The 19,940-nt window shown below is 46.5% G+C and overlaps 1 protein-coding gene and 1 long non-coding RNA gene across 2 annotated transcripts; one reads left to right on the forward strand and one right to left on the reverse strand.

The window, feature by feature from the left end:
* Positions 1-3,617: 3,617 nt before the first annotated feature.
* Positions 3,618-7,457, reverse strand: LOC144101278 (uncharacterized). Its single transcript, XR_013307975.1, has 3 exons — positions 7,369-7,457; positions 6,013-6,066; positions 3,618-3,656 (listed from the first exon to the last, which is right to left on the reverse strand). It is a non-coding gene; the product is annotated as an uncharacterized LOC144101278 (long non-coding RNA).
* Positions 7,458-10,002: 2,545 nt separating this feature from the next.
* On the forward strand, positions 10,003-16,589 carry LOC144102296 (uncharacterized). The gene is made up of 4 exons (XM_077635600.1): positions 10,003-10,026; positions 11,343-11,380; positions 11,675-11,879; positions 16,448-16,589. The coding sequence occupies exons 1-4, from the start codon at positions 10,003-10,005 to the stop codon at positions 16,583-16,585; spliced, it is 405 nt and encodes a 134-aa protein (XP_077491726.1). The 3' UTR covers positions 16,586-16,589.
* Positions 16,590-19,940: the final 3,351 nt, after the last annotated feature.

Below are 19,940 nucleotides of genomic sequence, written 5' to 3' on the forward strand. Positions count from 1 at the left end.
TCGAAATTCTAAAAACTGATATCGCTACCGATGGAGGCGAAACGCAAAGGCGCCCTTGGGCTGTGCGATGTCAGTGCACGTTATATATCCCAGGTGGTCGAAATTATTCCGGAGCCCTCCACTACGGCACCTCTTTCTTCCGTTCTTCTTTCAGTCCCTCCTTATCCCTTTCCTTACGGCGCGGTTCACGTGTCCGCTGAGATATGTGACAGATACTGCGCCGTTTCCTTTCCCTAACAAACAATTTCATCTTCAAGCATCCTTTTACCTGAAAAAGCCTATTTTAAAAAAAGTTCGGTTCACTTAGGTTGAAACACCCTGTATATTAGTGCTGTCAAGACTACACGGTACGTTTGTCGTCAATTAAGCAAATGCCTGTTCTATTAAACTTACCGGCTTATACACACAGAAACGATCCGTACGCTGACTGCATTTAGAGGTTGCCTTCAAAAATTATAAACAGCACAAAGGTCTCTTACCCGACCACGGAAAGATGAGAATCATCACTATGGCGAAGAGAATGAGCAAGATGATGAGGATGCAGCCCACGATGCAGCACCACGTAATAAACCAGTCTTGGCTGTGAACGAAATAATACACGGATTTGGACGGGGCTGAGTGAAAGAGAAACTGTTTTCTAAAATGTGCTGTGGTGCTGAAACGGCAAATTTTCAAATGCGGATTGAAAAATTCGCTTTTGCCGCAGTATCATTCATTCATTCATTCATTCATTCAATCAATCAATCAATCAACCAATCAATTAATCAATCAAAATGAATCAATCAATCAATCGATCAATCAATCAATGAATTAATAAAAATGAATCAATGAATCAGTCAATGAATGAATAAATGAATCAATCAATAAATCAGTCAATGAATGAATAAATGAATGAATTTTCCTATCTTACAATAGAGATGAAGGGTTGTAGAAAAAAGCTGTCAAAGCTGGCTGAAAACTTCGATACGTAAGATTTATTCCTAAGCTTTTCTGGAATATTTTTCATGAGCATGCGCGTCTTGGAAAAAAAAGAGTAATTGTCGCAGTATTATACACAATTCTTCCCGCAACAGTCAAATTCATTTCAACGACACAGGATGCTTTGCGTGGGTTAAGAAGAGCAAATTCCACTGCAATATTTGCTTTGAATCCTATTGATAGATGTGGTCGCACTTGTGTACATTGTTGAAAATTGGACTAGATTTTCTACTTACTCGTCCCGGTCTACCGCTGAAAAACAAAAGAAAAACAAAACAGAACTATTTTCTTGCCTTTCTGACGAAAGTGAGAGGCGTCGTATTGTGGCTGTAGTACATAATATGGAGTCGTCTGATGGGATCATATAATCATTTATTTTTCACTGTTGGTATGCTGACACTGTTCTTTCTCTGCTTGTTGGGATGCGTAAACATTGTTTATCGCATTCGGTTACCCCATTTTCCTTTCATTATTCGGGTCCCAAATCGGAAGCACTCCATTAAAGTGGCCGGTAATAGCTTTTTTGTATCTTACGACGTATACATTCCATGACGAATTGTAGCTGAGTGTGCAGCCTTTGGGCATTTTATGCGAAAGCCTTTAATGGCTCGTCGTCATCCGTCTGCCCGTCCGCGAAATCTGTCACACTGTGACGTCATCAATGGCATAATTGCTATAACCCATGCACTCTTAGCAATGACTAAGTATCGTGTGATTAGTAATTAATTATTTAGTAATTAGTAAAGTAACAAAAGTGGAAAATGAAAGTTGAACAAATTAAAACTCAATAAGATTGTAATAAAAAAGAACGTAAAAATAGACAAAAAACAAAAACTAAAGAAAACAAAAATTAAACAAAAGAAAAATAAAAACTCCAGGAAAAAAATGCAATGCCTACAGGCGTCGTGGACAAAAAAAAAACGCTTTCTAGCAAATTCCGTGCTTTCGCATTCCTGCACGTAAGCAGACTTAAGTGCCCTCAGAATTTCTTAAATTCTTGTTTCAGACACCCCCGCAGTGAAAAAAATTGGCAGTGGCTTAACTTGGCCAACTCTAGAATACAGCGAAAAGCAAGCACGCTTGCTAAGCTTCTGAGGCTCGCCCATGGCAGCTCCACTACACGCTCGCGACAGCCGTTCCATATATACCCACACGACCACGTGGCTATGACTTGGGATCACATGGTTTTACGACACCCCCATCGGATGTCATCACGTGGCTTCACATCGCCCCGTCGGTTGTTCTTAAGGTCAAAGGTCAACCCAAAGGTCGCCCAATGTCAAAGGTCAAAGAAAAGGCCAACGGCAGTGGCTCAGTGGTTAGGGCGCTCGACTACTGATCCGGAGTTCCTGGGCTCGAACCCGACCGCGGCGGCTGCGTTTTTATGGAGGAAAAACGCTAAGGCGCCCGTGTGCTGTGCGATGTCAGTGCACGTTAAAGATCCCCAGGTGGTCGAAATTATCCCGGAGCCCTCCACTACGGCACCTATTCTTGCTTTTTTCTTTCACTTCTTCCTTTATCCCTTCCCTTATGGCGCGGTTCAGGTGTCCAACGTTATATGAGACAGATACTGCGCCATTTCCTTTCCCCAAAAAACCAATTATTATTATTATTATTATAGGATTTCAATGGAAAGTTAGGTAGGTGGGTTTCCAGTAGTGGGCGTTGTCTATATCGAATGGCTGTGCTAGAATCGGTACAGATGTTGATGTTTAGTTGTCTGGTGTTTAATGAGTAGAGATATTTCTTGTTTGGCATATATTATCGCGTGAGTTTCTAGAGCGATTATGTTGGAAGGGTTGCTTGTCCTGGTGCATATATTGCACATGCTTATGACCTTACTTTAGAGCGTGCGTCCGTGTATATCGTTATGCATATCCTCTCTCTGTAGTGATGTCTTGGTTGAATCTGACGCCGACTGTCATGGTATGTGATATCAAGTTTTTTTGGAAGGGAAACGAATAAATAAATATCTCTAAGAGCTCGCGAGTAAGATTACTGAAGCCTTCACAATAAACGAAAAGAGCGCAGGTTGCGTAGCGCACCCGCTGTCTGCTTGCTGGCGAGGGATATTACCTGCGCAGGTAGCCAGGCACAACCATGACTTCTCGCTACATTTTGTTACTCTTTTCTATCTTTACCATTGTGTTATTAATGCGATAGCCCTAGATGGGTTGTCTACACGAAAACCCGACGTCGCCAAAAAGTGGCACCGTTACAAAATATGCGATTGGTCGAAATGCTGTGACGTCATCAAAGGCGCAAAATACAAAATGCTACCATTAATAGCGTTAGTCCTTACAACTGCATCAACTACAGAGGAATAGAGTAGAATTATAAAAGAGTTGGACTAGAACCGAAATGCAACTGGAATAAAAATAGAACAGAATTGTAATGCTTTCGCATAACTCGCAACGAAGTTCCCTAAGTGTTCCGGTAAATTTTTTCTGGGTTTTGGACACGCTATATTTACTGCTTCGTTTCTAATAAACATTAAGTTGTTAATAGCATTCTTGTTCTCTCTAGTATACGTTGCGTCTTTAGCACCAACTTCCCCAAGTAGCGCAAAAGCAGTCGCCGAACAGTTTCAACTGTAAAAGCTGTGCAAAATTGAGATTGCTTTTAAAGGTGGTTCTTACAGTCTTCCTGCTGGAGGCTTATTTCACTCCCTGTGACACCTGAAATAAAAAAAAACGATCATTTAGCGGGTACTTCACGGTTACAAGTGTGTCAGTCAAATGTTTGAGCGTTAGCTGTGGGGCGAGAGAAACAAATTCGCGGTGGTTTAGCTCTGGTTAAACCTGGAGTGACGCGATAGCTACAGCTGGCTGGCCGAGTGGAACTTTGTCACGTGACCAAGAACGTGACGAACCACGTGATCAGCCACGGCGCCGCGCCGTCGGCAGCTGCTCCGCACCACGTGACCAACCACGTGACAGCGTGGCGGCGCAGCCACAGGGTGGCGCGCTGCCACGCTGAAGGCTCCAAATGCTACCGTAATGTAGCTATCGCTACAAAATAATTTTGCACAGTCATGTCCTGTTTATTTTCTCGAAAATTCAAAAAGCTGGAGGTGAACCTGGACTTGCCCAAGACTACAATAACAGTCTGCAGTGAGTTCCGATGGTGGGTTTCCAATCAACCACCTACTGAAATCTTGGCGAATGCCCAAGGCACTAAGTCATCTGTTGCCTTCCATATTCGTCCCAGGCCCGCTTTTCTGCCTCCTCTCCCCTTAAAGTGCGGGAAGATTGGGTGGCATGGGTGGAAAGAACTGGAGTAACAAACGCTCCTCTCCACAAAGAGGAGAGTAGCATTTTCCTCTCCCTAATTGCCAAGTCATCTCCCGCTCTCTCCCTCTTCCTCCTGTCCTCTGAAAAGTTGATAGGTTGATTTCACTATTTCCAATTTGGCACCTGCCAACAGACTCGCCGCGGTGGCTCAGTGGTTAGGCGCTCGGCTACTGATCTGGAGTACTCGGGTTCGAACCCGACCGTGGCTGCTGCGTTTTTATGGAGGCAAAACGCTAAGGCGCCCGTGTGCTGTGCGATGTCGGTGAACGGTAAAGATTGGTTGGTTGTTTTTATAATTCGCTGTTTTTTTTTGTGGAAAGGAAATGGCGCAGTATCTGTCTCATATATCGGCGGACACCTGAACCGCGCCGTAAGGGAAGGGATAAATGATTGAGTGGAAGAAGAAAGGAAGAAAGAGGTGTCGTAGTGGAGGGCTCCGGAATAATTTCGACCACCTGGGGGTCTTTAACGTGCACTGACATCGCACAGCACACGGGCGCCTTAGCGTTTTTCCTCCATAAAAACACAGCCGCCGCGGTTGGGTTCGAACCCGGGAGCTCCGGATCAGTAGTCGGGCGCCGTAACCACTGAGCCACCGCAGCGGGTACGTGAAAGATCCCCAGGTGGTCGAAATTATGCCGGAGCCCTCCACTACGGCACCTCTTTCTTCCTTTCTTTCACTCCCTCCTTCACCCCTTCCCTTACGGCGCGGTTCAGGTGTCCGCCGATATATGAGACAGATACTGCGCCAGTTCCTTTCCCCCAAAACCAATTATTATTATTATTACCTGCCAGCAGAGGCAGGTGGCAAGTGGCAGGTCGTGCTGCGGATGCCAGTGACGACGGCGGGAAACTGAGGTAGAAGCTAACAAGAGCTAACGAAAAGGAAGAGTAGCGGAACAGTTGTTGCGTTCGTCTAGCCTTCCTTCGCTATCGAACTCTCATCGCCGCCGAGTAGGACCCCATTAGGAACATTACATAAAGAGGCGCGATTAACGATGAGCTTGAACTCCATAAGTTTAGCAAGGACAGAAAGCTCTACATTGTCTGCATACGCTTGACGAAGCCTAAACCTTATGGAGAGGAGAGTCACTACTGCCCGTCGGATTTACACTGCGTTGTTCACACACGCATACGCTTAACAGCGCTTCTCGCACATGGAAAGCAAATATGGTGAATTAGGAGAAGACAACGATCTACGCCCCTCGTGCGACTAATTCATTTATTACGCGAGGAATGTTTTGTAAGGCGAAAGCCTTTAACGTCTCATCGTAGTCCCTCCGTTCGTCCGCGAAATTTGTCACACTGTGACGTCATCAATGGCATAACTGCTATAACCCATATACTCTTACCAGTTACGAAGTAATGGCTTATTAGCAATTAGTTAATTATTCATTGATTTGTAATTAGTAAAAGAAAACACAAAATACACAGTTTGAATAAAAATGAAAATGACAGAACTAAACAGAAATTTGAAAAGAATAAAAAGAAATAGAAAAGTAGAAGTAAAAATAATAAATAGTGAAAATAAAAAACACACACAAAAGCAAACCTGAAATAAATAAACAAATAAAAATAAAAACGACAGAAGAAAAATGCAATGCCCACAGACGCCGTGGGTAAAAAAAGACCCCGCGTTCTAGAACGTTCCATGCTTTCACAACCCGGCAGGTAAAGACTTAAGTGCCCTCAGAGTTTTTTTTCCTTCTCTCGCTAGGAGCAGCTCCTGAGAAACACTTACCAAAACTTGACGACAGAGCATCTTGACCAGTTAAGAATGTTGCCTCTGAAAAAGCTGTTGTAAGAGCTTCCGTTATTACTTTCGAATAGAGACAAACATTGCAAATGTGACATTAGCAAGATAAGTAATAGCTTTACCCAGTCGATAGCTAATAAGGAGCTGTCTGTGCTAGCGAAAAAAACCTGTGCAGCTTTCTCACAAGACAGAGTAAATAAACAACAGTGTACTACGAGGTTAAAAATGTGGGCTTGTTTCTATTTCAAATTTATGTAAGTGATATTAAGCACATTCGGGAAGGACAAGTTGGTGTAGCACGCGGGCGATACGAATCTGTTTTCTATTTCAGATCACAAAGCAACCTTAGGCTAACGTGAACCTTACAGAAATGTGTTGTGAAAAATACTGCACATGAATTAAGTTCAGTTAAAGTCAAGTAAGGTACTTATCCCGTATGCATGATAACTCAATAAGAAAGCAAAAATGCCTACACTATTACTGTGGACAAAAGAAAAGAGTCGCGTGGCGCCTATGCTATGGATGTTAAACTGCTCAGTATGAACAGCAGGGTTAAATTGCCCAGTTTAGACAACGCTGGCAATTCTAATTACTGCTTTCAAAATACGGCCACGCCGGATTGAGCACAGATTTTCGGTTCTCAGGAAATCTAATACGCACGCTTTGTAATCCGTTCGTCTGCACTCACCCTTGGGATTTCTAAGTAGAAACGCTAATTTCCCTTCGACATAACTTAGATGCGTTTCCGCTGGTTAACTGGTGAATTAGGCTTTTGATAGACTTGGTGCTCAGATTTCTAGTCTTTTAATTTACTGCTTTGCCTCAATAAAAAAAAAATTCAATTTCCGCTCATACGGTCCTGAAGATTGAAGCAGCAGAAATTTCACCTCCTAAAAGTTTCACGACTTAAACCTTGTACGGGTTATAATATATGATGAGGCTTTCTGTCTAAGCAGATTATAAAAGGTTGCACCAATTAAACAAGGAGAATAAAACTACTCATGAATTGCTATCAGGCCTATTACGGCGTTTTTTAAAGATGTCTACGAGAGCTGAAGCCATTCGAAACGCAGCTTTTGCTCAACCGCCAAATGACGGCTTTCTTTGTACCCAGGCCCGACTGGAAAACCCACACGCCATCCAGCCGCACAGAAAAGCAAACAAATACCCCATATATGTCCCACAAGCGAAAAAAATTGTTTTCGGACAACGTAGCCTAGGTGCCGTAGAATGAGTAACTGAGCTCTTACGGCAAGAAATTCTCTTTTCGACATGGCGCCGGTAGTTCTGGCAAAAAATAAATGCATCATAATAGATTTCGGGCCAGGACCACTCGCTCACCCATAGTTCTCGTCAGCTTCGGCGTTAGTGGATCGTGAAGATGGTACGGAACAATAACAGCGAAATATTCTAAAGAGGTGGCCAGACAGACCGAACCGAGGATCTTCTGCTTCCTCTTAAAACATGGCACATACCCGAAAGGGAGGATTGGCCAAGGTGTAGTTGCATAAACAAGAAAATATACATAGGAGATTGACAAAGATTTTAGCATCAAGCGTGAATTTTGAAAAATGTATCAATTAAAAACGACAGAAGAATATTTAAAGCAAAATAACAGACAGCACTTTCGTCAAAAAAAAGAGCTCGGAGAATTTTAAAAGAATTTGCAAATCAAACTACCGGTTGCAATTATGTAATCATGAAGAATTCTACAAACTGAACCCAATGCAAATCCTTTGGCGCTCGCGCCGAGCGATAATAACACTGGAAGAGGTAACGGGAGCCGTAACCTGGAGAGAGGGACCTCCAGGTAAATGTTTCTCTGAAGTGCAAACTTTGCACAGTAGAGGAAAAAGTGGCCTACAGACTCAACTTCCCCGCATGCGTCACCTAGGTCTGTCGGTGTCGATATGCATAGATATCGGTGTCGAGGTGCATAGATATAAATTGAAACTCGGAACTAAGCACCACAACCCCATCATTGACACCTCACACAGCCTGTTTTTGCACGAACGGACGTTCCAATTATATGCTAAGTGCCTATATTCAGTGGTATTTTGGGACCTGAGTGCTCGGCCGGCAAGTACGAATGTGCAGTAGTGTTAGGTGACCACACCAAGAAAGCAGGGCAGCTAAATTTAATTCAACTGGACGTGAACAAGCGGCTCATACCTTTCAATACTAATCTTGGGGTGCTACTGGCAGCAAGACTGGCAACAAGATCAGACGTTTACCTGTTGAAGCGTTGTTTTGATCAAAATAATGATAAAAAGCTTTTCATATAAATAATAACATGATTATTTGAATGAAAAGAACGCTTCAACAGGTAAACCAAATTGCACATATGCGCAAGAGAATCGGTCACAGGAACGGCCAGGGAATCGGAACTGTGCAGGATCGCGACCCACCGCGGTAGCTCAGTGGTTAGGGCGCTCGGCTCCGGAGTACCTGGGCTCGAACCCGATAGACTGTGGTGGCCGCGTTACGATGGAGGCGAAACTCTTAGGCGCCCGCGTGCTGTACGATGTCAGTATACCTAAAGGTATACCAGGTGGTCGAAATTATTCCGGAGCCCTCCACTACGGCACCTCTTCCTTCCTTTCGTCTTTCACTCTCTCCTTCGCACCTTCCCTTATGGCGCGGTTCAGGTGTACACCGGGATGTGTGACAGATACAGCGCCTTTCGCTTTAGTAAAAAAAAACGCTAAGGCGCCCGTGTGCTGTGCGATGTCAGTGCACGTTAAAGATCCCCAGGTGGTCGAAATTATTCCGGAGCCCTCCACTACGGCACCTATTCTTCCTTTCTTTCACTCCCTCCTTTATCCCTTCCCTTACGGCGCGGTTCAGGTGTCCAACGATATATGAGACAAATACTGCGCCATTTCCTTTCCCCAAAAACCAATTATTATTATTATTATTTCCTAAAAAAAGCAATAATCGTCCAAAGTTTGACTTTCAGTTGGGGGCGCAACAGCAGGCATTCTTATAGCTCGTTTGCGCGCAAAAACGCACCATAAAATTGAAAGTATACGTCTTCCAGACGTAAAAAAAGTGCGATTGCGAGCACCACGGACAACCCTATAGATTTTAAAATGCAATTAAATAAAAATTGTTTTTTGAGGAAAGGAAATGACGCGGTTTTTGTCTCCCATATCTCGGTGGACACCCGAACCGCGCCGTGTATGGGAGGGGTAAAGGAAAGACTAAGAGAAGAAAGGAAGCAAGAGGTGCCGTAATGGAGGGCTCCGGAATAATTCCGACAACTTGGGGACTTACCTTCTTTGACTCCCTCCTTTATCCTTTCCCTTACGGCGCGGTTCAGGTGTTCAACTATATATGAGACAGATACTGCGCTATTTCCTTTCCCAAAAGTAATTATTATTATTATTATTATTATTATTATTATTATTAGTATTATTATATCATGTTCTTTCATCACTTGTATCCTAGCGTTCTAGAAGTGGGTAGTGCAATCAATGTTACACGTAACCGAAAATCGTGGGGCACAAAATTATAGAGGGGTCGACGCGAAATCAAGCACCACACCTGATTTTCGCGTCCAGACGCTGGGCGGTAAAATTCGCGTTAAGCGTTCCGAATTTCTCGAAGAATCATCGTTGTGCATAATAATGCCATTTTGCGCCATTGTAAAGCGGTTTTGTTAGACGCCACGGGTGCCGCCGAGCTGCAGACGTTGTACGAACGCCGCCGGAACGGTGAGCGCCTCGAACGGGGCCGCACTGGAAGGCGACGTGTAGGTACACCTCCACCTCAAGACGACGTCATGGTAGCTGTACTAAGGCCTTGTATCGAGCAGGTGTTGCCATGATCCTAGCGTAGTAGGTGCTTGGAGAGAAGGCGGAGTGGGATCCATATCTCTTCTGGATGACGTAGGCTGCGGACGCTGGCTGCAGATGCACTGCACAGCAAGACATTGCCTCCTATAAGTGAGATCACAGATCTCATTGTCCAAACATGATACATTCGTCCGGCTTTGAGGCATGCTGATGTAGACACCAACATTGAGCACTGAATGCCACTGACGCTGTCATCGTCATTCTTGTTAGAGGTGGTAACCATTCCTTGAACTTGGCCGTGCTGTTTGCGTCTCCTGAAAAAAAAAACACGCTTTGTGATGGTGTGACCAGTGCCTGAGATGTGTGTGGGTGTCAATGCTTCGAGTTGTACGACAGATGTGGTGTGGCCATCGATTTGGAGCAATCGTACTGGGAGGAGGAGAATTAGTTAAGACGACAACGAAAAAGCAGCGTTCTTTGACCAGCTGTTGTTATGTCTGTTGCTACATTTTCGTTTGACGCTCATCTCCAAGGTGGAGATTCGAACGATGTACTGCAAGAAAAACAAAATTCAGCTTGCTTTCCGTTCATTTGTTCTTGCGGTGCCTGTTCACACTGTAACAAATTTTCGAAGGGCGTTTTTTAGTTTTTAAGAAAGGCAATAAATAGAATAAAGCTATTGGCTGCAGCATAGTTGACATCCAGGACTTGCTGTATAGGTAGTTCAAAGGAAGGATGGGTTACGAGTCTGATGAAAGTTCAGCGTTAGGAGGATACTTCTACTTCGTGTTAAAAAAATATTAGTTATCAGGAAATGAAAGACGCGGTAGCTGTCTGGCGTCTCAGTAGCCACCTCAACAACGCATGCGGGAAGGGAAGATCAAAAGCCGCCGCGGTGGTTCGGTCGCTATGGCGCTCGCCTGCTCATCCGAAAGACGCGGGTTCGATCCCGGCCACGGTGACCGAATTTCGATGGAGGCGACATTATAGAGGCCCATATACTGCGTGATGTCAATGCGAGTTAAATAATGATGGAAGTCAATGAGAAAAGAGGTGCCGTAGTCTGTAGGGGGCACCAGAATAATTTCGACCACCTGGGGATCGTTAATGTGTATTTACGTAGCCCAGCACACAGGTGCCTTGTGAGTTTCACCTCCATCGAAACGCGGCCACCCCGTTCGCTGCGTCGGGTACGTAGCACGCAACACGGAGCCCTGCATTGGCTCGTGCCCTCCAGGTGGCGACAGCAGGCTATCACGTGATGGCCAGACTAGCGATCACGTGCACAGAGGTTATAAAAGGGAAGCGAGCAGGACGAGTCTGCTGACGTGTGCAAGGAAGAGTGAGCTGCTCCGCAACTGTCGCTGCGCCTCGCAATAGCGAAGCGTTCGAAAATTCTCCGAAGCCTTCGCCCCTGGGTACAGAAGATTGGATTCAGCAGCGGATGATGCTTTTCGGCGGCGACCCGAGGTCCTTTCGGCATCAACCCATGCATCCCTCTCAAGATGTTCGAGATAGCGGGCGCCGTCGTCCACCACGAGGAAGCTCCACCTCCGGTAAGCGTTCCAAGAGGTCTACGGTAGGTTTGCCATAGTCCAGCGCTCAATGCCATCGGTGAGATTTCGGTGCTTAGCCATGGGCGATGGACTACTGCAACTTTCTGGAGTATTCGCAACGGGAAGAGAGAAAAAAAGCACCAGTTCTGCCAACGTGTGCGTAGAACGCCATTCGGCTGCCATCTTTACATTGCTGTGGGGACGCTGGGTGGGGGTGGAAGTATGAAGTCTTCACGAGCACCTTGGACGTAGCATCTTTGCGCTATTTTGACTGGACTCCTCTTGTGATTTCAGTGTCTCCGAATCCATCCAGTCTTCTGTCCTCAACAAGCGCAAACGATATTTGTCGATCGCCGCTGGCCGTCGCAACGTCATCCTCTGGCGTCAAGCGGAGCTTGGCGTCCCCCGTATCCGCAAGCCTCTGGAAGGAACAAAAGGGTCTTGGACTTCCGTCACCATAGGATCCGAGATTCCTGGCGGATTTTTCTCGCGTTCCATGGTGAGTGGGATGCCCTCAGTTATCGACAGACTGCAGACGTTTTCGAACTTGCATTTAGAAACGCCTCCGAGACGATCGGGTTCGCACTGTTTCGTCTTAGTATTTTAAGGAAGGTTAAGAATGCTATCTATTCTCGTGCGTAATATTCTTGCACAGTCACCGCACTGTTTTGAAGTTGTTTAGTTGTTTTTATCTTGCGCGCCTTCTTGATTTATGCTCATTTTGGAGCCTTCCTCGACTGTTAGCTACCGAAGCCAAACGCAGCGAGCGCCTCCGCGCCTAGGCCACGCCGGGCACACACGGTTGCGGAACGCTGTGAATGGTATACACTGAGTTGCGTTTGTTCATTCTGTCTCTGGTCTCTGGTTTGGTCGCTGACTGCTATTTATTCAAGTTAGTGTTGCACCGATTGGTTAGACCTGTAACAATACCACTGGCGACGAAGCGTTGACCCGCCTTAATGGCTCAGTGGTTAGAGCGGTCAATTGACTGGGTTGAAGGTCCCGGCTGCTATCTTGGCTCTGGCGACCGCGTTTTGAAGGCGAAATGCAAAATGCGTCCGTCTCTGGCCTAATCCCCTTGGACTACGGCGTCCGTCGTACCCCATGTGGTTTGCTCTATGGCGTCTTACGTCCTGAAGAGACTCAGGCAATAAAGGACGCCGTAATGGAGGCCGCCGGATAATTTCGACCACCTGGGGCTCTTTTACGTGCACTGACATTACACGGGTCTCTAGTATTTCCCATCCATTGAAATGCGACCGGGATCGAACTCGCGTATTTCGTTCAGGTCAGCAGAAGAGCACCATACGCACTGACTCATGTGTGTCAGTTCTGGGCGTTAAAAAAGTGCAGACTGCAGACTGCTCATTGCTTCTGTTTTCTTCAGCACTACATTAACCGACCGAGCGAGTCTTAACCTCTGATAACGCAGCGCCGGAAACAGACGAATAAAGAAGCGCTCCTAGCTCCGATACTTATGCCCCATTTTCAATGCGAAAGCTGAAAAATTGCATTTTTTTTCATGCCTTATCGCTGAGACTAATGTGGCAGACGCGCGGCACTGCAGCAATAGGCCGCAGCGTTCACTGGGTGACTAACCTGTCGCTAGCAATCATTAATTTAACAACCTGCCAGGGCAGTATCTAGGAGGTGTTGGCCAGGGTGGCAGGGTGGGCGCGCTGCCTATCCAGTGTGTGGGACGCACTCAACGTTGATGCCAAGCCGCGTCTACTTTCCCTATACACCACAACTTTGGATGTCTCGCTAGGCTGAGCAGTAATTAATTATTGGTTTTTGAGGAAAGGAAATGACGCAGTATCTGTCTCAGATATCGTTGGGCACCTGAACCGCGCCGTAAGGGAAGGGATAAAGGAGGGAGTGAAATAAGAAAGGAAGAAAGAGGTGCCGTAGTGTAATAATTTCGACCACCTGGGGATGTTTAAGGTGCACTGACATCGCAGAGCACCCGGGCGCCTTAGCGGTTTGCCTCCATCGAAACGCAGCCGCCGCGGTCGGGTTCGAACCCGGGAACTCCGGATCAGTAGCCGAGTGCGCTAACCACTGAGCCACCACGGCGGGTCAGTAATTAAACCGCAGCAAATATTTTTCGCATGGAGCGGTTGAGGTGCCCACCGCCAAAGTTGAGTTATGTTCCTTTCCCTCCGTCAAGTCGAGTGGAGGGTCTCGACCAATACAACCAACGTGGTCAAAACTGCAAATAAGGCGTGGCTCGTAAGTACACTAATTGGCTTCGAGCAACCTTGCTCTGGACAGTGCCGGGAAGGACTGAAAGGGGCAATCGAAAATGCAGTACGCTCTGAATCAGCCATGCGTCTCTGGTCGTGCCAGCGCTTTCAAGTCCCGTCCGGCACTCTACCCTCAAGCAACTTCATTGCGGGCCAGACCGTTTCAGCCGCGTTTCAATCTTCGCGTTTTTTAAGGCGACAGCATTACTAGCCCCATTACCACAAAAGCCGGCGGCGTGTCTTATGTGTGGGGTAGCGTATTTGTGTGTACTCGCACACAGTACAGAAAACTCCCAGCGATGGCAAGAAAGAGGGTGACGACACCAAGCGGCTGTAGGATACACACAGCCGCGCGACGCAATTTTAGGCGATCATATCAGTCTTATATAGCCGCCACCGGCTGACCTCAATGCTGTGCTGGTATTGCCGACTACATTCGTTCCAAAAAAAGTGAGGAATCGTTCGTCTTGCAGCGTCCCAGTGTTGTCCTGCTATTTCTCTTAGAATATAGCTCACATGTTCTTGTCAAGTTGGAGGCTAGCTTGCGAGAATGATTCGAACCTGTCCTAAAAGGCTCGGTTGAGGTGCATACCGGGATGCGAGAGTTAATGCGCCGTTTCCTTTCCTCAACACTAATTTCGATATTAAAATTGTGACTCGGCCGTTTATATTGCAGCGTTGCGGGTTGTGTAATACGGTTTCTCGTTACATATTGCATACGCCTTTCAGGTTGGAGGCTAGTCTGCGACAGCTGTTCGAACCATTCGGACCTTTGTGGATTGTGTGCTTGGAGGCGCGTATCCTGTTCATTGCTCAGTGCGCAACCTGTATCGAGGTCGAACGCTCACGACTCCCTAATGCTTTACCTCTTCAGCCGTGTTTGAGGTGTCCACTGAGAGGCGAGAGAGTTAGTGCACAATTTCCTTTCTTCAAAACCAATTTTAACAGTAAATTGTGAGGCAACAGTTTGTCGTACACCGCTGCGGGTGGTGTCATACGGTTTCTCGTTATATGTATACCATTCGCTTCTTATGTTGGATGATTGTTCGCGGCTGGAGGAAGGCCGAATAGGCACGTGAGCTTAGAGACCCGCAACCGGACAGTGGCCTGTGAAACGTGAAACGGGCCCGCAGCTTCAGACCTCGAGGCCGTAAATGCCAGCCAGCTTTAGCTGATTACGGGGCCAGGTCGGGAAGCTTAAGTCCACTATTTTCTCTATTTGGTATATCTTCTTCTATAACTATGAATCGGCCGTGTCTACTGGCAGAGGCGAGTGGTAGGGGGGTCGTTGTGTCAATTAATCGAAACACGAAAGGAAAAAGACGCAAAATAGATTTTAAAAGAAGCTAGAATTGGTGTAGTATTATGTCTCTCTGTTTTTACTACTATCGTTTCGTTGTTATGTTCACATTTAAAGAGACGAAATTAGGCGTTTGCATTTTGGTGTTTATCTAGTACTTGTGGCACGCAGGAGGATCTCATGCCAGAGCGGGCATGGGACATGTCCCCTACACATTCCTGTGTATGTTAGAGTGCTAGGTCAAAAGGTGAACAATCCCTGCCTAGATGTATTTGTAGCTGTGAGCATAAGGGGTTTGGTGAAAATTGTTTTGTGGAAAGAAAATGACGCAGTAACTCTCTCGCATCTCGGTGAACACCTGAAGAGCGCCATAAGAGAAGGGGTAAAGGAGGTACTGAAAGAATAAAGGAAGAGGTGCTAATAATTTCCACCACCTGGGGACACCGACATAGCTCAGTGCTCAGGCGCCTATTGCGTTTCACCTCCGTTGAAACGCGGCCGCCGCGGTCGGGTTCCAACCCGGCTCAGTAGCCGAACCCCTTCTAATCACAGGAGCGACCAGGTCGGACATGAAGCAGTGCAACACTGAATAGGGAAATTAGCGCCGCAGTGGAGGATGAATTTCGACTACCTGGCTTCATTTAACGTGCACTGACATCGTAATGCACGTGAGCTTCTTTAGAGCGCTAGCTATTCCTGGCACGCTACCTGGTTTCACCACGCCCACTGTCACGTGACCACGAGTGCAGCTGCGCGCACAAGGGCAGGGAGAAGAGCAGGGGAGGAGGAAATTCGCGCATGATATCCTGAGCAACAGGGTGAGACGTCACTACACCTCGCAGCGAAATGCAGGTGTCGACGGCTAAACAGTCGTATACGGCTCCTGAGGTCAGAGGATGGCCAGCTGCGTGGCGGGCCGACGTGGCAGGTCAGCCGAGCCTGGTGTAGAGACCCTGTGTGCCGTCGTGGGGAGTTCAGTCACGGCGAGAACGCTGTTATTGAATAGAGAGAACGAGGTCGTACAGACAACTTTTCTAGGGACGCGACAGTGAAGCGATACGCAACAGTGTAGAAACGCGCTGCGTTTGGTTCCCGGCAAAGAGAATTCATTGCCAGGTCGTCCGTCACCGCATTCTTCTCTTGGAGTGTTACCGTAGTGTACGCGCATTGCTCGTCAAGCGGCACGCTCTGCTGTCGACAAAACAGTCTTTGTTGACAAGCTACGCAGTGTGACCGCAGCCAACCCTTTTGATTGACTCTGCTCTTGACGTTGCCATCTATTCGTTCATGAATTTCATACCGTGGGTTGCAAGCGCCAAAGAATTCGGCTACGTTCCGGGACTCGCGCAAAATCTTAACGAAGGCATATCAGCCGGCTGAACGTTACCTCGCGGAATCGCGAAACCATTTAGGCCAATTTAGCTGCATATGTTATCTTTGTGCTTCACCTTAGTCATGAGTGCCTAACTTCGATGTATTGCCCAGAAGATACAATACCAATAGCTTTTGCATTATTCGCAGCAGACGGAGCCTCGGGACAATCGCTCGCTGGCCCCGTGTCCTTTCACGCAGAAGACGACGACGTGGGCAGTGGCGCGGGCAGGGACGCAATCACCGTCTGTCAAGTCGTCCTGTTTTTATCGGCTTGCCGTCAAGTAACAATGCCTTGGAATTGAGGCAGCAAAGCACGTAAGTAGTTTGAAGTGCCATGCGTAATTCCATTTGTTTATTATGATTCTATGCTACCTGGATTCAAGCACGGTGTTCAAAAATCTAAAACAGGAAAATAATCTTGCATTGAACCCCGGAAAAGCTTTTCCTGACAGCATGAAAAAAATTGCGTATGGGCACTAGTTGTTTAAGCATATGTGAGATGCTCCGCTATAGCTGCCCTTACAAAAGCTTTTTTACAGTCCAAAGACTATTCATAGAATTGTACCGAGCATAGAGACTTTCTACAGACACCCAACAGAATGTCCATGGGCAATACAAATCCCATACACCCTCTATAGACAATCTATAAATATATGGCCATACTTTTAGTAGAATTTTGTCTATAGACCCGATATTAGGGTGTAGACATCTCTCAAGAGGTCCAATGGAAAATTTCATGATTAGATGTAGGAGTCCTCTTAAGTCTTTCTAACACTGACGCATCGCTTTGCCTCAATGCAGCAGCGACATCCTGTGGGACGACACCACGTGTCCAGACAACGGAGAGTTGGTGCCTACTGCCTCTGAAGTGCAGTCGTCTTATGGGTGCGACCGGAGGACGTTAAGAACGGATCCAGAAGAAAGCGCGGCGTAAGATGCATTGCAGACGGCTTTGTGCTTTCACTGTCCCATTAAGTATGACTTGCAACCATGCGGTGGCGGTTCCTGATGTCTCCGGATATAGTAGTCAGGGCAATATAGCGAAAAACGGCGGCCATATTTGCATTATAAAAGCGGTACTCTTTGTTTAAGTGCGTAGAACATACGTACCATACTAAGTTCTTGCTACTGACATTGAAAAAAAAATCGGAAGAAAAACTTGCTCACCAATTGAACACTACAATTCCTATTCCATGATACGTGCTGAGAGGTCTGAGAGGGCGAAGTTTGGGAGCACTTTGGAGGCGCGTTCAAAGAGGACACTTGGTTATGCATGGTCCCGTAGCGTCCCGCGCCGTATCCAATGGTTCCACTGGTTTTCCTCTGACCACTTCGCTTCTTCTGTGCTGTTGCAGGTAAACCGTCATGGCGAGGCGAGCTCGACTCCACCTTGCCATCGCATTTTCCGCATTCGGTGTGATGGCTTCTCCGGCTCAAGGGTCAGCGTGTCTGCCCCATCTGTGAGTTTGCAGCAACTCGTCATTCGCGGCAGCTATTTTTTTAGATGTCCACAAGCCATACCCTCGCCATCGTACCAGCTACGGTGTATGGAAGCCCGTGGTAGAAAGCAGCCCAAAAATAGCCCCCATTCATTTTGAGGCGGATTTGGAGGAGGAGGGGGAGGGGTCATTTTCATACATTGCCAGTGGCATAGAATCCTCAATTATCATGGTCTTCGGTACGCTACCACCCCACAATCAACAAAAAAGAAATTTTTTTTCAAACGTTCAAAGAATACAACCCGGGGCTCTTACATTGCCAGGCCAGAATACAAACCACAGGCCACAAGCCCAGGTTGCTTTTTAAGCGAAAAAAGGTGAATCTTGAATGTGCAGTGCCTTAAGACTGTAGCTTCTTTCTGTTGACAGATTCCTGACATGTCAGCCGGGGGATACTCAGCAGCGCTTGACAGAGCGCCAACGTTCGCGACCTTTCGGTTATTACAAAACAGGCTAGCTAGACTAAAATGTTTACCAGTATTCTGGTAAAGGAAAGTAGAAGGCGAATGGCGTAGAATACAGTGATTCCAATGCAGAGTCTCTCTGGTCAGAAAGACCTGCCTGCACCTTTCCTTCAAGAAGGCAGCTGCTCAAAAGTTGAATCTAGCCAATTAAGTTATTCCCGAAGCTTGAACGACGCTCTTCGATCTTCGCGACCAGTGATTTTGAGTAGTATCTGAGGCATCGTATGGCAAGGGCGTTCGTGTTACTTCAGAAAAACAGCGGCAATAATCGACCGCTGCTATGCGACTGCTTTCGAGAATAGTTGTGTACCCGGTAACGTCGAAAGTTCGTTATTCAGTGTTGTGCAATGGAACTGCCAGCTATCCACATAGAGGCAAAAACTGCTTTTGGTATCGGCGAGGTCGGTGAATTGTTGAAGGGCAGCTCTACCTCGAAGGGAAACCGGACTGAACGTTCGTTCACTTCTTCGATCCACGAACCTATTTACAGCGAATGGATTAAGAAATGGGCAGACTGTGTCTTATCTGCAACAGATAAAAAACATGCGATTGACAGAACAGTAGAAGGTGCAGTATGGAACGCCTATACGGGTAGATTATGGATTCTGCTCGATTAAGAATAGTCTCCGTAGTATTAAGATGGGTTAGGGGATTATGGTGCATGAAAGACAGATTACAGTGGATTTGTGGGTGGATTAAAAGAATGTCAATGGTTTAACATTCACAGCACGTTAGTAGTCCTATGTACCCTCCGTAATTTTTTCGTTCTCTCCTGCCCCCTCTTCTATATAACTAAACGTTTCTTCTGTTTTCGTCCCATCTCGGTTGAGCGAAGCTCGCCACTACATAGTCACTGCCTAAGGAAACGTGAAGGACCCTTCTCTATCTGTAAACATCTCTCAGGAAGCCAAGTGCATTTTCTTGATTTGATTCTTCTTTGCTATATCTACGAAGTTGTTCTAACACCGACGTACTGCTTTTTTTTAGGAGCAGCGGCGTCCTGCGTTCAATAAAGAGCCACAATCAACACAATGGAGGCAGATGCCCAGTGCCTCTGAAGTGCAATCGTCACGTGGGTGCCATCGGAAGGCGAGAGACCTGTTTTCTCGCCGAAAGCAAGTGCGATGTGAGTAGCATTCCTAACTGGCTTATGCATTTACAGTCTCGCTCAATATGACCTGCAACGCAGCGGTGGCGCTTTCTGTGGTCTGCGGATAAAAGTCTGCCTGTTATAGCAAGAGGTTGTGGCACCATATGTACTGTAGAAAGTGGCAGGCTTTTTATGCGTAATGGATAAGTAATATCCGATTTCAAAACTCCCATTGGCTCGTGAAACAAGCCTGAACCAATTTTTACGTGTTTCATGAGAAAATGAGATTCAACCCTCTAGGGTGCATATCATCGTTCACTACGTGAGTTCATTAGATCAGCCCTCCTTTTTTCATTTATTAAGGCATCTTACTCATCTCACATTTCATAACCTTTATGCCATGAGGATATAAATATCGCTTGAAACAAAAACCCTCCATGATCTGCGAAGGGTTTCTTCACGGTGCATGGTCACATTGTCGACCCAGTCGATAAGATCGCATTGAAGTTCTCCACACTTTAACCTACTACATAAAGTACGACAAATGGCACAACCACCTGCGCTATATGGTGTGTCGTGGAGCGCTG

This window comes from Amblyomma americanum, chromosome 8 (assembly GCF_052857255.1).
Source record: "Amblyomma americanum isolate KBUSLIRL-KWMA chromosome 8, ASM5285725v1, whole genome shotgun sequence".
NCBI lineage: Eukaryota > Metazoa > Arthropoda > Arachnida > Ixodida > Ixodidae > Amblyomma > Amblyomma americanum.

Coding starts and splice junctions, on each gene's coding strand:
- LOC144102296 (XM_077635600.1), top strand. CDS start 10,003: ATGATACATTCGTCCGGCTTTGAG. Junction 10,027..11,342: donor TACATTCGTCCGGCTTTGAG/GCATGCTGATGT, acceptor TGTTCGAGATAG/CGGGCGCCGTCGTCCACCAC. Junction 11,381..11,674: donor ACGAGGAAGCTCCACCTCCG/GTAAGCGTTCCA, acceptor TTGTGATTTCAG/TGTCTCCGAATCCATCCAGT.